This window comes from Oncorhynchus gorbuscha, linkage group LG06 (assembly GCF_021184085.1).
Source record: "Oncorhynchus gorbuscha isolate QuinsamMale2020 ecotype Even-year linkage group LG06, OgorEven_v1.0, whole genome shotgun sequence".
NCBI classification, from domain to species: domain Eukaryota; kingdom Metazoa; phylum Chordata; class Actinopteri; order Salmoniformes; family Salmonidae; genus Oncorhynchus; species Oncorhynchus gorbuscha.
Genome location: NC_060178.1, coordinates 7,309,741 through 7,327,698, shown reverse-complemented (window position 1 = coordinate 7,327,698; position 17,958 = coordinate 7,309,741). Strand labels below are relative to the sequence as shown.

The following is a 17,958-nucleotide window of genomic DNA, read 5'->3' as shown; positions in this document are numbered from 1 at the left end:
TGTGAAACCTCAAAACAACATCTATTTTCTATTCTCACACTCGATAACAAAACTCCTTCAGTGACATCAGCTTTATTAGTTACAAATGACGCAGATTTATTCAACCTGCAGTTAACAGTTAAAAAGTACATTGTAAAAATAGTTGTTGATTTATTTTTTTTCATACCGTAAATGGAAATAAGAATGGTCTCAGTCTAATGACGGACACAAAGCACTTTTTAGAAGCAACTGCATGATTCCCTTTCGGAGTCATAATTGTAGGTCATTCATGCAGGTGTCAGTAGTTCAGTTTTTCCACATATCCACAAAAACATACATTCAGTTCTAATTTATAACTCATTATAACTCTCAGTGATACTGTGGTTTATAACTCATTATAACTCAGTGATACTCTGGTTTATAACTCATTATAACTAACTCATTATAACAGTGATACTATAACTCATTATAACTCTCAGTGATACTGTGGTTTATAACTCATTATAACTCAGTGATACTCTGGTTTATAACTCATTATAACTCAGTGATACTCTGGTTTATAACTCATTATAACTCTCAGTGATACTGTGGTTTATAACTCATTATAACTCAGTGATACTCTGGTTTATAACTCATTATAACTCAGTGATACTCTGGTTTATAACTCATTATAACTCAGTGATACTCTGGTTTTGTCTGAGAAATAAACAACACCAAACTAATACAAAACACAATGAGCAACATCAATAATTCAACCCTTCAGCAAAAGTAAAAGCACCATTGATAGCAAACCATCCCTTTTGCCATCCCTCTACTAGCAGTGTTGTGTTGTTTTGTGACAATGGCCATAAGTGTAGGCTATAACAGCACAAACTGATCTGGGACCCAGGGTTAACAACATGGGGGGCCTGAAGTTGTTGGGATTGTGTCAAACCACGTTTGCTAAGGTAAGAGAAATGAGTCATAGCATTATTGGTTACAGCAGACTGATTGGTTACATTGAGAGAAAAAAGTCCCTGATTCTATCATATAGAACATACAGCATTCAAAGCTACAGCATTGAATACATACATTAAATTCAACATATAGCATTGAATACATATTAAACTCAACATATAGCATTGAATACATATAAACTCAACATATAGCATTGAATACATACATTAAATTCAACATATAGCATTGAATACATACATTAAATTCAACATATAGTATTGAATACATATTAAACTCAACATATAGTATTGAATACATACATTAAATTCAACATATAGTATTGAATACATATTAAACTCAACATATAGTATTGAATACATACATATATTAAATTCAACATATAGCATTGAATACATACATATATTAAATTCAACATATAGCATTGAATACATACATTAAATTCAACATATAGTATTGAATACATATTAAATTCAACATATAGCATTGAATACATATTAAACTCAACATATAGCATTGAATACATACATTAAATTCAACATATAGTATTGAATACATATTAAACTCAACATATAGTATTGAATACATACATTAAATTCAACATATAGTATTGAATACATATTAAACTCAACATATAGTATTGAATACATACATTAAATTCAACATATAGTATTGAATACATATTAAACTCAACATATAGTATTGAATACATACATTAAATTCAACATATAGCATTGAATACATACATTAAATTCAACATATAGTATTGAATACATATTAAACTCAACATATAGTATTGAATACATACATTAAATTCAACATATAGTATTGAATACATATTAAACTCAACATATAGTATTGAATACATACATATATTAAATTCAACATATAGCATTGAATACATACATTAAATTCAACATATAGTATTGAATACATATTAAACTCAACATATAGCATTGAATACATATTAAACTCAACATATAGTATTGAATACATATTAAACTCAACATATAGTATTGAATACATACATTAAATTCAACATATAGCATTGAATACATATTAAACTCAACATATAGTATTGAATACATATTAAACTCAACATATAGTATTGAATACATATTAAACTCAACATATAGTATTGAATACATATTAAACTCAACATATAGTATTGAATACATATTAAACTCAACATATAGTATTGAATACATACGGTATTCAAGCTCACAGGGGAAAGGGGGTACGTTATCATCATAGTCCACCATTAAGGTTGTCCCTAAACAGATTCCATCTTTGTCATCACTTGCACTGTAGTATAGTTCATCCAGCTCCATGTGTGGGTAAGTATGAAGTAACCCGAGGAGTAATGTTTTCAGTTGTACAGAGCCGTCTTTGACCACTGAAGTGATCAGACAGGTTTCCAGCCGCTTGGCAGAAGGAGAGAGAGACGTTGTATCTGTTCCTTTTCCTTTTTTTTTTTAGATTGTCATGTCTGCAAAGTCTGGTCGTGTGAACCCTTTCTGTAAAACACAAACATGAGAGACATTTTGTCAGGACATATATCAAAGTATGTCTTATACTGTTAGCTTTGTCCCAGATTTACTTGTCCAGAATGACAATGACAACTGTGGATAAGTCTTGAATTAGAAAGAAAATGTAATGGTATTTTTGTCAACTCCGTAAAACATTAACTCTGTCAGAGTGCTGAAAGATCTGATAGAATATTTATGTTTTCATTTTCCATATTTTACAAATGTTTGTATTGAACTTGAATTTTTAGAGGCAAAAATTTGAGGTCTGTGTTGAGTATTTGTTGTTAACTCAATCACTGACTAACCGCCCTCAGAGGAAAACAAAGACCTAAAAACTCTCTTTTGGTATTTGTTTCATTAGTCCATTGTTGCAAAACCTGATCTGGGACAGGCTAACATACTGATCTGGGACCAGGCTAACATACTGATCTGGGACCAGGCTAACATACTGACCTGGGACCAGGCTAACATACTGATCTGGGACCAGGCTAATATACTGATCTGGGACCAGGCTAACATACTGATCTGGGACAGGCTAACATAATGATCTGGGACAGGCTAACATACTGATCTGGGACCAGGCTAATATACTGATCTGGGACCAGGCTAACATACTGACCTGGGACCAGGCTAACATACTGATCTGGGACCAGGCTAACATACTGACCTGGGACCAGGCTAACATACTGATCTGGGACCAGGCTAACATACTGATCTGGGACCAGGCTAACATACTGATCTGGGACCAGGCTAACATACTAACATACTGACCTGGGACCAGGCTAACATACTGATCTGGGACCAGGCTAACATACTGATCTGGGACCAGGCTAACATACTGATCTGGGACCAGGCTAACATACTGATCTGGGACCAGGCTAACATACTGATCTGACCTGGGACCAGGCTAACATACTGATCTGGGACCAGGCTAACATACTGATCTGGGACCAGGCTAACATACTGACCTGGGACCAGGCTAACATACTGATCTGGGACCAGGCTAACATACTGATCTGGGACCAGGCTAACATACTGATCTGGGACCAGGCTAACATACTGACCTGGGACCAGGCTAACATACTGATCTGGGACCAGGCTAACATACTGATCTGGGACCAGGCTAACATTCTAACATACTGATCTGGGACCAGGCTAACATACTGATCTGGGACCAGGCTAACATACTGACCTGGGACCAGGCTAATATACTAACATACTGACCTGGGACCAGGCTAACATACTGATCTGGGACCAGGCTAACATACTGATCTGGGACCAGGCTAACATACTGATCTGGGACCAGGCTAACATACTGATCTGGGACCAGGCTAACATACTGATCTGGGACCAGGCTAACATACTGATCTGGGACCAGGCTAACATACTGATCTGGGACCAGGCTAACATACTGATCTGGGACCAGGCTAACATACTGATCTGGGACCAGGCTAACATACTGATCTGGGACCAGGCTAACATACTGATCTGGGACCAGGCTAACATACTGACCTGGGACCAGGCTAACATACTGACCTGGGACCAGGCTAACATACTGACCTGGGACCAGGCTAACATACTGATCTGGGACCAGGCTAACATACTAATATACTGACCTGGGACCAGGCTAACATACTGACCTGGGACCAGGCTAACATACTAACATACTGACCTGGGACCAGGCTAACATACTAACATACTGACCTGGGACCAGGCTAACATACTAACATACTGACCTGGGACCAGGCTAACATACTAACATACTGACCTGGGACCAGGCTAACATACTAACATACTGACCTGGGACCAGGCTAACATACTAACATACTGACCTGGGACCAGGCTAACATACTAACATACTGACCTGGGACCAGGCTAACATACTAACATACTGACCTGGGACCAGGCTAACATACTAACATACTGACCTGGGACCAGGCTAACATACTAACATACTGACCTGGGACCAGGCTAACATACTAACATACTGACCTGGGACCAGGCTAACATACTAACATACTGACCTGGGACCAGGCTAACATACTAACATACTGACCTGGGACCAGGCTAACATACTGATCTGGGACCAGGCTAACATACTAACATACTGACCTGGGACCAGGCTAACATACTAACATACTGACCTGGGACCAGGCTAACATACTAACATACTGACCTGGGACCAGGCTAACATACTAACATACTGACCTGGGACCAGGCTAACATACTGATCTGGGACCAGGCTAACATACTAACATACTGACCTGGGACCAGGCTAGCATACTGATCTGGGACCAGGCTAACATACTAACATACTGACCTGGGACCAGGCTAACATACTAACATACTGACCTGGGACCAGGCTAACATACTAACATACTGACCTGGGACCAGGCTAACATACTGATCTGGGACCAGGCTAACATACTAACATACTGATCTGGGACCAGGCTAACATACTGATCTGGGACCAGGCTAACATACTGACCTGGGACCAGGCTAACATACTGATCTGGGACCAGGCTAACATACTGATCTGGGACCAGGCTAACATACTGACCTGGGACCAGGCTAACATACCTGGGACCAGGCATACTGACCTGGGACCAGGCTAACATACTGATCTGGGACCAGGCTAACATACTAACATACTGACCTGGGACCAGGCTAACATACTGACCTGGGACCAGGCTAACATACTAACATACTGACCTGGGACCAGGCTAACATACTAACATACTGACCTGGGACCAGGCTAACATACTAACATACTGACCTGGGACCAGGCTAACATACTAACATACTGACCTGGGACCAGGCTAACATACTAACATACTGACCTGGGACCAGGCTAACATACTAACATACTGACCTGGGACCAGGCTAACATACTAACATACTGACCTGGGACCAGGCTAACATACTAACATACTGACCTGGGACCAGGCTAACATACTAACATACTGACCTGGGACCAGGCTAACATACTAACATACTGACCTGGGACCAGGCTAACATACTAACATACTGACCTGGGACCAGGCTAACATACTAACATACTGACCTGGGACCAGGCTAACATACTAACATACTGACCTGGGACCAGGCTAACATACTAACATACTGACCAGGCTGGGACCAGGCTAAACATACTGACCTGGGACCAGGCTAACTGACCTGGGACCAGGCTAACATACTAACATACTGACCTGGGACCAGGCTAACATACTAACATACTGACCTGGGACCAGGCTAACATACTGATCTGGGACCAGGCTAACATACTAACATACTGACCTGGGACCAGGCTAGCATACTGATCTGGGACCAGGCTAACATACTAACATACTGACCTGGGACCAGGCTAACATACTAACATACTGACCTGGGACCAGGCTAACATACTAACATACTGACCTGGGACCAGGCTAACATACTAACATACTGACCTGGGACCAGGCTAACATACTGATCTGGGACCAGGCTAACATACTAACATACTGACCTGGGACCAGGCTAGCATACTGATCTGGGACCAGGCTAACATACTAACATACTGACCTGGGACCAGGCTAACATACTAACATACTGACCTGGGACCAGGCTAACATACTAACATACTGACCTGGGACCAGGCTAACATACTGATCTGGGACCAGGCTAACATACTAACATACTGACCTGGGACCAGGCTAACATACTAATATATATAATATATGCCATTTAGCAGACGCTTTTATCCAAAGACCAGTCATGGGACATTCAGGCCCGGGAACGAACCCACTACAAGCGCCATGCTCTACCAACTGCTCTACCAACTGACTGACCTGGGACCAGGCTAACATACTGATCTGGGACCAGGCTAACATACTAACATACTGACCTGGGACCAGGCTAACATACTAACATACTGACCTGGGACCAGGCTAACATACTGATCTGGGACCAGGCTAACATACTAACATACTGACCTGGGACCAGGTTAACATACTGATCTGGGACCAGGCTAACATACTAACATACTGACCTGGGACCAGGCTAACATACTAACATACTGACCTGGGACCAGGCTAACATACTAACATACTGACCTGGGACCAGGCTAATATACTAACATACTGACCTGGGACCAGGCTAACATACTAACATACTGACCTGGGACCAGGCTAACATACTAACATACTGACCTGGGACCAGGCTAACATACTGTGTGTCTGTGAACACTGGACCTCAGAAAAGGAGAGTAAACTGTGACAAGTAAAAAATGCAGTGCGCGTGACCTTTGAGCTTGACACACACAGCCTGTACACTAACTCATGTTGCTGTCTAATGTCCATAAGGTGTAACAACCTATCATAGATGTTCTAACAGAACTCAGTCCCAAGGAATTTATTACACGTGACAACATGTTTCTTTTATGACAAACTGTTCAAATAGTTCTACTGAAAAAAAAAACATTCCGTGGAGAAGAAGCATGCAGCTACTGTAGAGGGAGGTAGATATGTTGGGTGTGTTGGGACTTGTTCACCAGGAAATCACTTTAGATAGAGAGAGCTGCACCCTTTAGGTAGGGCTAACCACAATCTAAAACAGCAATCATTCTAGCAAGCCTCTCCCTAAGTGTGTGTGTGTGTGTGTGTGTGTGTGTGTGTGTGTGTGTGTGTGTGTGTGTGTGTGTGTGTGTGTGTGTGTGTGTGTGTGTGTGTGTGTGTGTGTGTGTGTGTGTGTGTGTGTGACGCTTACAAAAGTGTATATCGTGGGTTTGATTCCCGCTGGGGCCACCCAAACGTAAAATCTATGCATGCATGTCGCTTTGGATAAAAGATCTTCTAAATGGCAGATATTTCTATACACTACTGTGTGTGACCATACGGATTACATTAAGTAGGAACAAAAACATCTAGGTTAAGTGTAATGTGTTGTTTTACAGGGTCAGTCATAGTAGTACAACACCCCTGGAGCAAATAAAGGTTAAATGCCTTGCTCAAGGGCTCAAGGACACGTGTTCACCTGGTGGGGCTCAGGTATTCATTCCTCTCGGTGACTGTCCCAACGCTCTAACCACCAGGTTACCGGCTGCCGAACCGTTAGGGGTCTATCTTCTTTTGTTTGAACCCTCCCTATCCTCAAGGCTGGTTAACGGAATGCAAAACAACGTCACACACACACACACACACACACACACACACACACACACACACACACACACACACACACACACACACACACACACACACACACACACACACACACACACACACACACACACACACACACACACACACACACACACACACACACACACACACACACACACACACACAGGAATGAGGGTTGGGTTCTACAGTCACCCATTCACTTCGAGGTGAACGATTAGGTGAGAGTTTCCCAGCTTTATTTCTAAGCACTGATAGTTTACTTTACAACGTGTGTGTGTTTGTGTACATGCATGTGAATGACAGATAAAAAGCTCTGACTCTCTACCAGACACTAGGAGACAGCAGACAGCTCTACTGTAGTTGAAAGCTCTGACTCTCTACCAGACACTAGGAGACAGCAGACAGCTCTACTGTAGTTGAAAGCTCTGACTCTCTACCAGACACTAGGAGACAGCAGACAGCTCTACTGTAGTTGAAAGCTCTGACTCTCTACAATACACTAGGAGACAGCAGACAGCACAACTGTAGTTGAAAGCTCTGACTCTCTACCAGACACTAGGAGACAGCAGACAGCTCTACTGTAGGTGAAAGCTCTGACTCTCTACCAGACAAGGGGAGACAGCAGACAGCTCTACTGTAGATGAAAGCTCTGACTCTCTATCAGACAAGGGGAGACAGCAGACAGCTCTACTGTAGTTGAAAGCTCTGACTCTATCAGACAAGGGGAGACAGCAGACAGCTCTACTGTAGTTGAAAGCTCTGACTCTCTACCAGACACTAGGAGACAGCAGACAGCTCTACTGTAGTTGAAAGCTCTGACTCTCTACCAGACAAGGGGAGACAGCAGACAGCTCTACTGTAGTTGAAAGCTCTGACTGTCTACCAGACACTAGGAGACAGCAGACAGCTCTACTGTAGTTGAAAGCTCTGACTCGCTACCAGACAAGGGGAGACAGCAGACAGCTACTGTAGTTGAAAGCTCTGACTCTCCACCAGACAAGGGGAGACAGCAGACAGCTCTACTGTAGTTGAAATTTCTGACTCTCCACCAGACAAGGGGAGACAGCAGACAGCTCTACTGTAGTTGAAAGCTCTGACTCTCCACCAGACAAGGGGAGACAGCAGACAGCTCTACTGTAGTTGAAAGCTCTGACTCTCTACCAGACAAGGGGAGACAGCAGACAGCTCTACTGTAGTTGAAAGCTCTGACTCTCCACCAGACAAGGGGAGACAGCAGACAGCTCTACTGTAGTTGAAAGCTCTGACTCTCTACCAGACAAGGGGAGACAGCAGACAGCTCTACTGTAGTTGAAAGCTCTGACTCTCCACCAGACAAGGGGAGACAGCAGACAGCTCTACTGTAGTTGAAAGCTCTGACTCTCCACCAGACAAGGGGAGACAGCAGACAGCTCTACTGCAGTTGAAAGCTCTGACTCTCCACCAGACAAGGGGAGACAGCAGACAGCTCTACTGTAGTTGAAAGCTCTGACTCTCCACCAGACAAGGGGAGACAGCAGACAGCTCTACTGTCGTTGAAAGCTCTGACTCTCTACCAGACAAGGGGAGACAGCAGACAGCTCTACTGTAGTTGAAAGCTCTGACTCTCCACCAGACAAGGGGAGACAGCAGACAGCTCTACTGTAGTTGAAAGCTCTGACTCTTTACCAGACACTAGGAGACAGCAGGCAGCTCTACTGTAGTTGAAAGCTCTGATTCTCCACCAGACAAGGGGAGACAGCAGACAGCTCTACTGTAGTTGAAAGTAGAGCAACAGGAAAGGGAGATGGATTTGACAGGGAATCCCCTCCCTACTCATTATTAACCAATGTCCACGGGAATTTGGGTTCCTCATATTGTATTCACACAGTTGTTTCAGACTTTGAGAGATGCTACATGAACAATAATGATAGTGTCTGAACATTATACCATGTGATGTATCAGTGCTTCCTATAGAACGCTATAGAACGCTTCCTCCTGACTGTTTCTGTGATTCACACAGCCGTGTTAGCACCCCCTTCCAAACCAAATTACCCAGCAATGAGGCAAGAGATTCTTCTCAAACTCCTCTCTACCATTACAACACGTGTTCTGTCCTTAGTGTCCCCTCCTCTCTACCATTCTACAGTAGTCTATGATCCTCCTCTCTACCATTCTCCAGTAGTCTATGATCCTCCTCTCTACCATTCTCTAGTAGTCTATGATCCTCCTCTCTACCATTCTCCAGTAGTCTATGATCCTCCTCTCTACCATTCTCCAGTAGTCTGTGATCCTCCTCTCTACCATTATCCAGTAGTCTATGATCCTCCTCTCTACCATTCTCCAGTAGTCTATGATCCTCCTCTCCACCATTCTCCAGTAGTCTATGATCCTCCTCTCTACCATTCTCCAGTAGTCTATGATCCTCCTCTCCACCATTCTCCAGTAGTCTATGATCCTCCTCTCTACTGTTCTCCAGTAGTCTATGGTTCTCCTCTCTACCATTCTCCAGTAGTCTATGATCCTCCTCTCTACCATTCTCCAGTAGTCTATGATCCTCCTCTCTACCATTCTCCAGTAGTCTATGATCCTCCTCTCTACCATTATCCAGTAGTCTATGATCCTCCTCTCTACCATTCTCCAGTAGTCTATGATCCTCCTCTCTACCATTCTCCAGTAGTCTGTGATCCTCCTCTCCACCATTCTCCAGTAGTCTATGATCCTCCTCTCTACCATTCTCCAGTAGTATGTGATCCTCCTCTCTACCATTCTCCAGTAGTCTATGATCCTCCTCTCTACCATTCTCCAGTAGTCTATGGTTCTCCTCTCTACCATTCTCCAGTAGTCTATGATCCTCCTCTCTACCATTCTCCAGTAGTCTATGATCCTCCTCTCTACCATTCTCTAGTAGTCTATGATCCTCCTCTCTACCATTCTCCAGTAGTCTATGATCCTCCTCTCTACCATTCTCCAGTAGTCTGTGATCCTCCTCTCCACCATTCTCCAGTAGTCTATGATCCTCCTCTCTACCATTCTCCAGTAGTATGTGATCCTCCTCTCTACCATTCTCCAGTAGTCTATGATCCTCCTCTCTACCATTCTCCAGTAGTCTATGATCCTCCTCTCTACCATTCTCCAGTAGTCTATGATCCTCCTCTCTACCATTCTCCAGTAGTCTATGATCCTCCTCTCTACCATTCTCCAGTAGTCTATGATCCTCCTCTCTACCATTATCCAGTAGTCTATGATCCTCCTCTCTACCATTCTCCAGTAGTCTATGATCCTCCTCTCTACCATTCTCCAGTAGTCTATGGTTCTCCTCTCTACCATTCTCCAGTAGTCTATGATCCTCCTCTCTACCATTCTCCAGTAGTATGTGATCCTCCTCTCTACCATTCTCCAGTAGTCTATGATCCTCCTCTCTACCATTCTCCAGTAGTCTGTGATCCTCCTCTCTACCATTCTCCAGTAGTCTATGATCCTCCTCTCTACCATTCTCCAGTAGTCTATGATCCTCCTCTCTACCATTCTCCAGTAGTCTATGATCCTCCTCTCTACCATTCTCCAGTAGTCTATGGTTCTCCTCTCTACCATTCTCCAGTAGTCTATGATCCTCCTCTCTACCATTCTCCAGTAGTCTGTGATCCTCCTCTCTACCATTCTCCAGTAGTCTATGATCCTCCTCTCTACCATTCTCCAGTAGTCTATGATCCTCCTCTCTACCATTCTCCAGTAGTCTATGATCCTCCTCTCTACCATTCTCCAGTAGTCTATGATCCTCCTCTCTACCATTCTCTAGTAGTCTATGATCCTCCTCTCTACCATTCTCTAGTAGTCTGTGATCCTCCTCTCTACCATTCTCCAGTAGTCTATGATCCTCCTCTCTACCATTCTCCAGTAGTCTATGATCCTCCTCTCTACCATTCTCCAGTAGTCTATGATCCTCCTCTCTACCATTCTCCAGTAGTCTATGATCCTCCTCTCTACCATTCTCCAGTAGTCTATGATCCTCCTCTCTACCATTATCCAGTAGTCTGTGATCCTCCTCTCTACCATTCTCTAGTAGTCTATGATCCTCCTCTCTACCATTCTCCAGTAGTCTATGATCCTCCTCTCTACCATTCTCCAGTAGTCTATGATCCTCCTCTCTACCATTCTCTAGTAGTCTATGATCCTCCTCTCTACCATTCTCTAGTAGTCTATGATCCTCCTCTCTACCATTCTCTAGTAGTCTATGATCCTCCTCTCTACCATTCTCTAGTAGTCTATGATCCTCCTCTCTACCATTCTCTAGTAGTCTATGATCCTCCTCTCTACCATTCTCTAGTAGTCTGTGATCCTCCTCTCTACCATTCTCCAGTAGTCTATGATCCTCCTCTCTACCATTCTCCAGTAGTCTATGATCCTCCTCTCTACCATTCTCCAGTAGTCTATGATCCTCCTCTCTACCATTCTCCAGTAGTCTATGATCCTCCTCTCTACCATTCTCCAGTAGTCTATGATCCTCCTCTCTACCATTATCCAGTAGTCTGTGATCCTCCTCTCTACCATTCTCTAGTAGTCTATGATCCTCCTCTCTACCATTCTCCAGTAGTCTATGGTTCTCCTCTCTACCATTCTCCAGTAGTCTATGATCCTCCTCTCTACCATTCTCCAGTAGTCTATGATCCTCCTCTCTACCATTCTCCAGGGGTATATCTCACCTGTTTGTAGTCCTTGTGCAGCTTCTTGTATTGGAACATGTTGCTGAGGACTGTGGCCGCTGCTTTGGCTGCTTTCAGCTTCCCAGGACTACAAGAGAGACAACATAAAGACCAGGTTAAGAACTAGCAGGACTACAAGAGAGACAACATAAAGACCAGGATATGAACTAGCAGAACTACAAGAGAGACAACATAAAGACCAGGTTAAGAACTAGCAGGACTACAAGAGAGACAACATAAAGACCAGGTTAAGAACTAGCAGGACTACAAGAGAGACAACATAAAGACCAGGATATGAACTAGCAGGACTACAAGAGAGACAACATCAAGACCAGGATATGAACTAGCAGGACTACAAGAGAGACAACATAAAGACCAGGTTAAGAACTAGCAGGACTACAAGAGAGACAACATAAAGACCAGGATATGAACTAGCAGGACTACAAGAGAGACAACATCAAGACCAGGATATGAACTAGCAGGACTACAAGAGAGACAACATAAAGACCAGGATATGAACTAGCAGGACTACAAGAGAGACAACATAAAGACCAGGATATGAACTAGCAGTTGGACTGAGATTCGCTCTAATTGCAGGAAAGTGTAGGGTGGGTGCAACATAAGACAGAGAAGTTGTTTTGTTTTGTAAAGCAAATCTGCATTCCCGCCATCACACAATTACTGTCGTTGTTTTGTTTTGTAAAGCAAATCTGCATTCCCGCCATCACACAATTACTGTCGTTGTTTTGTTTTGTAAAGCAAATCTGCATTCCCGCAATCACACAATTACTGTCGTTGTTTTGTTTTGTAAAGCAAATTTGCATTCCCGCCATCACACAATTACTGTCGTTGTTTTGTTTTGTAAAGCAAATCTGCATTCCCGCAATCACACAATTACTGTCGTTGTTTTGTTTTGTAAAGCAAATCTGCATTCCCGCAATCACACAATTACTGTCGTTGTTTTGTTTTGTAAAGCAAATTTGCATTCCTGCCATCACACAATTACTGTCGTTGTTTTGTTTTGTAAAGCAAATCTGCATTCCCGCCATCACACAATTACTGTCGTTGTTTTGTTTTGTAAAGCAAATCTGCATTCCCGCAATCACACAATTACTGTCGTTGTTTTGTTTTGTAAAGCAAATCTGCATTCCCGCAATCACACAATTACTGTCGTTGTTTTGTTTTGTAAAGCAAATCTGCATTCCCGCCATCACACAATTACTGTCGTTGTTTTGTTTTGTAAAGCAAATCTGCATTCCCGCCATCACACAATTACTGTCGTTGTTTTGTTTTGTAAAGCAAATCTGCATTCCCGCCATCACACAATTACTGTCGTTGTTTTGTTTTGTAAAGCAAATCTGCATTCCCGCCATCACACAATTACTGCGGGACCACCCATACGTAGAATGTATGCACACATGACTGTAAGTCGCTTTGGATAAAAGCGTCTGCTAAATGGCATATATTATTATTATTATTACTGTCGTTGTTTTGTTTTGTAAAGCAAATCTGCATTCCCGCCATCACACAACTACTGTTGTTGTTTTGTTTTGTAAAGCAAATCTGCATTCCCGACATCACACAACTACTGTTGTTGTTTTGTTTTGTAAAGCAAATCTGCATTCCCGCCATCACACAATTACTGTTGTTGTTTGCGCAATCCAAACAACAACAAAAAACGGTCCGTTAATAGATCTCAATCTGGTCAGGTGAACATCATTTGAAAGGCTGTTCTATTGCTAAGGTAACTAGCTAAGATCTACGTTCTAAAGTTCTATGTTCGAAAGTTCTATGTTCTAAAGTTCTATGTTCTAAAGTTCTACGTTGTAAAGTTCTGCGTTCTAAAATACGATCCTACAGTGTTAGGCGTCACAAGGCAATTCAGAGAAGCACAATCATTTTGGTGCACACAGAGAGGACAAGACTTTGGGACAACATGATTCTCTATGACATTTTTGTCCAAAAAATTAGTTTGCCACATATAATTGATCTTTAAATTGTTTTTCTTATGTCTGTGGAGTTAGATTTATTTTTTAAAGTACATTTTAAGTGAAGAAAATAATTAAAAACTAGAAAGATCTATCTGCATGAAACTATTTTGAACTTGGGCACGATAAGGTTATATCTGCAATCCAATCACAAGCCTGAACAAATACCGACGGACCAATCAGAACACGTCTTTGCCATCTGCCTCTAAATAAAGCAACAACAAAAAAAACACAGACAGAAATCTTAAAAGTAAATGATTGTCGTCACATCGTTGTTCAGTGATGACAGTAATTAGTCTGATGATCATAATACAATTCTTAAAGTATTTGATGATGTGTTCGGACTCTTTCTTGGTAAAAAAATACTGTTATTCTCTCATGTTTGTATTCAAAACAAAACATGTGTGATTGTCAGCCTGATTACAGCTGAACCCAGATGAACATTTCAGAGACATACGGTTTTATCTGCGACCGTATCCTCCTGAAAAACCACACATTTACAAATGACTCAGGATTTTAATACTCTGCACTCTTTAGCTACCTTTAAGGTGAAGACTATAATGGGTTATAAAGAAGAATTCACTACAAAACAGTTGTGAGGTCTGAGATGTGAAAGCGTTGCTGCTCAATATCTCAGAACTATGCAGAGATAAAACCTTCCGAACCTCATGACTTCCTAGTCCCAAGGTCACGAGGAGTCATGAGTGCACGCAGGCGCGTGTTCCGGCGGCAAATTGTCTTCACAATAGACAAACATAGGCCCATTCCGTTCAGAACAACCCAGGGGTTATGACCCCAAGTGATCTTGTAACTGTACATCAGACATGGTGGTCATAAACGTTACTGTACTGTATTATGACACCAGTTTTATGATTTGGAAATGTGAAATGCATATTTGGGACTCGGGTGTTTTGGCTTGTTTGATGTCAAAGTGGTATTTATTATAATCCTCAACATCTTCGTTTCGTCTTTTCAAAATACACAGAGTCTCGTCTTATTTTACAGCATTTCCCTTCACTCAGACGACAACAAATGTGCAAAAGTTGCCCAATTAGCAAGGAGGGATGGGGGACAATCCCTATGGGGGACAACGTGTTGCGAGGTGCTCAAGTTCAGAACGGCTGTCAGTCGAAACCCCGTGAAGCGCAGAGCCAGAGCTCTGATGTCAGGAAGAGCATCAAATGAAATCAAATTGTATTTGTCACATGCGCGGAATACAACGGGTGTAGACCTTACAGTGAAATGCTGAATACAACAGGTGTAGTAGACCTCACAGTGAAATGCTGAATACAACAGGTGTAGTAGACCTTACAGTGAAATGCTGAATACAACAGGTGTAGTAGACCTTACAGTGAAATGCTGAATACAACAGGTGTTTTTACCTCACAGTAAAATGCTGAATACAACAGGTGTAGTAGACCTTACAGTGAAATGCTGAATACAACAGGTGTTTTTACCTCACAGTAAAATGCTGAATACAACAGGTGTAGTAGACCTCACAGTGAAATGCTGAATACAACAGGTGTTTTTACCTCACAGTAAAATGCTGAATACAACAGGTGTAGTAGACCTCACAGTGAAATGCTGAATACAACAGGTGTTTTTACCTCACAGTAAAATGCTGAATACAACAGGTGTAGTAGACCTTACAGTGAAATGCTGAATACAACAGGTGTAGTAGACCTTACAGTGAAATGCTGAATACAACAGGTGTAGTAGACCTTACAGTGAAATGCTGAATACAACAGGTGTTTTTACCTCACAGTAAAATGCTGAATACAACAGGTGTAGTAGACCTTACAGTGAAATGCTGAATACAACAGGTGTTTTTACCTCACAGTAAAATGCTGAATACAACAGGTGTAGTAGACCTCACAGTGAAATGCTGAATACAACAGGTGTTTTTACCTCACAGTAAAATGCTGAATACAACAGGTGTAGTAGACCTCACAGTGAAATGCTGAATACAACAGGTGTTTTTACCTCACAGTAAAATGCTGAATACAACAGGTGTAGTAGACCTTACAGTGAAATGCTGAATACAACAGGTGTAGTAGACCTTACAGTGAAATGCTGAATACAACAGGTGTAGTAGACCTTACAGTGAAATGCTGAATACAACAGGTGTAGTAGACCTTACAGTGAAATGCTGAATACAACAGGTGTAGTAGACCTTACAGTGAAATGCTGAATACAACAGGTGTAGTAGACCTTACAGTGAAATGCTGAATACAACAGGTGTAGTAGACCTTACAGTGAAATGCTGAATACAACAGGTGTAGTAGACCTTACAGTGAAATGCTGAATACAACAGGTGTAGTAGACCTTACAGTGAAATGCTGAATACAACAGGTGTAGTAGACCTCACAGTGAAATGCTGAATACAACAGGTGTAGTAGACCTCACAGTGAAATGCTGAATACAACAGGTGTAGTAGACCTTACAGTGAAATGCTGAATACAACAGGTGTAGTAGACCTCACAGTGAAATGATGAATACAACAGGTGTAGTAGACCTCACAGTGAAATGCTGAATACAACAGGTGTAGTAGACCTCACAGTGAAATGCTGAATACAACAGGTGTAGTAGACCTTACAGTGAAATGCTGAATACAACAGGTGTAGTAGACCTCACAGTGAAATGCTGAATACAACAGGTGTAGTAGACCTTACAGTGAAATGCTGAATACAACAGGTGTAGTAGACCTCACAGTGAAATGCTGAATACAACAGGTGTAGTAGACCTCACAGTGAAATGCTGAATACAACAGGTGTAGTAGACCTCACAGTGAAATGCTGAATACAACAGGTGTAGTAGACCTCACAGTGAAATGCTGAATACAACAGGTGTAGTAGACCTCACAGTGAAATGCTGAATACAACAGGTGTAGTAGACCTCACAGTGAAATGCTGAATACAACAGGTGTAGTAGACCTCACAGTGAAATGCTGAATACAACAGGTGTAGTAGACCTCACAGTGAAATGCTGAATACAACAGGTGTAGTAGACCTCACAGTGAAATGCTGAATACAACAGGTGTAGTAGACCTAACAGTGAAATGCTGAATACAACAGGTGTAGTAGACCTCACAGTGAAATGCTGAATACAACAGGTGTAGTAGACCTAACAGTGAAATGCTGAATACAACAGGTGTAGTAGACCTCACAGTGATATGCTGAATACAACAGGTGTAGTAGACCTAACAGTGAAATGCTGAATACAACAGGTGTAGTAGACCTAACAGTGAAATGCTGAATACAACAGGTGTAGTAGACCTTACAGTGAAATGCTGAATACAACAGGTGTTTTTACCTCACAGTAAAATGCTGAATACAACAGGTGTAGTAGACCTTACAGTGAAATGCTGAATACAACAGGTGTAGTAGACCTTACAGTGAAATGCTGAATACAACAGGTGTAGTAGACCTCACAGTGAAATGCTGAATACAACAGGTGTAGTAGACCTTACAGTGAAATGCTGAATACAACAGGTGTAGTAGACCTCACAGTGAAATGATGAATACAACAGGTGTAGTAGACCTCACAGTGAAATGCTGAATACAACAGGTGTAGTAGACCTCACAGTGAAATGCTGAATACAACAGGTGTAGTAGACCTTACAGTGAAATGCTGAATACAACAGGTGTAGTAGACCTCACAGTGAAATGCT

General features: G+C 42.0%; 1 protein-coding gene across 1 annotated transcript in view; it reads right to left on the bottom strand.

The window, feature by feature from the left end:
* Positions 1–1,615: 1,615 nt before the first annotated feature.
* The window catches only part of LOC124037471 (plakophilin-3-like), an 85,653-nt gene continuing 69,310 nt past the window's right edge, over positions 1,616–17,958 (bottom strand). The window contains exons 16-17 of the mRNA XM_046352208.1: positions 12,301–12,388; positions 1,616–2,450 (exon numbers count right to left, since the gene is read on the bottom strand). Of these exons, the coding sequence (XP_046208164.1) occupies positions 2,409–2,450; positions 12,301–12,388 (130 nt within the window). The 3' untranslated portion in view covers positions 1,616–2,408. The remainder of the gene's footprint in view (positions 2,451–12,300; positions 12,389–17,958) is intronic.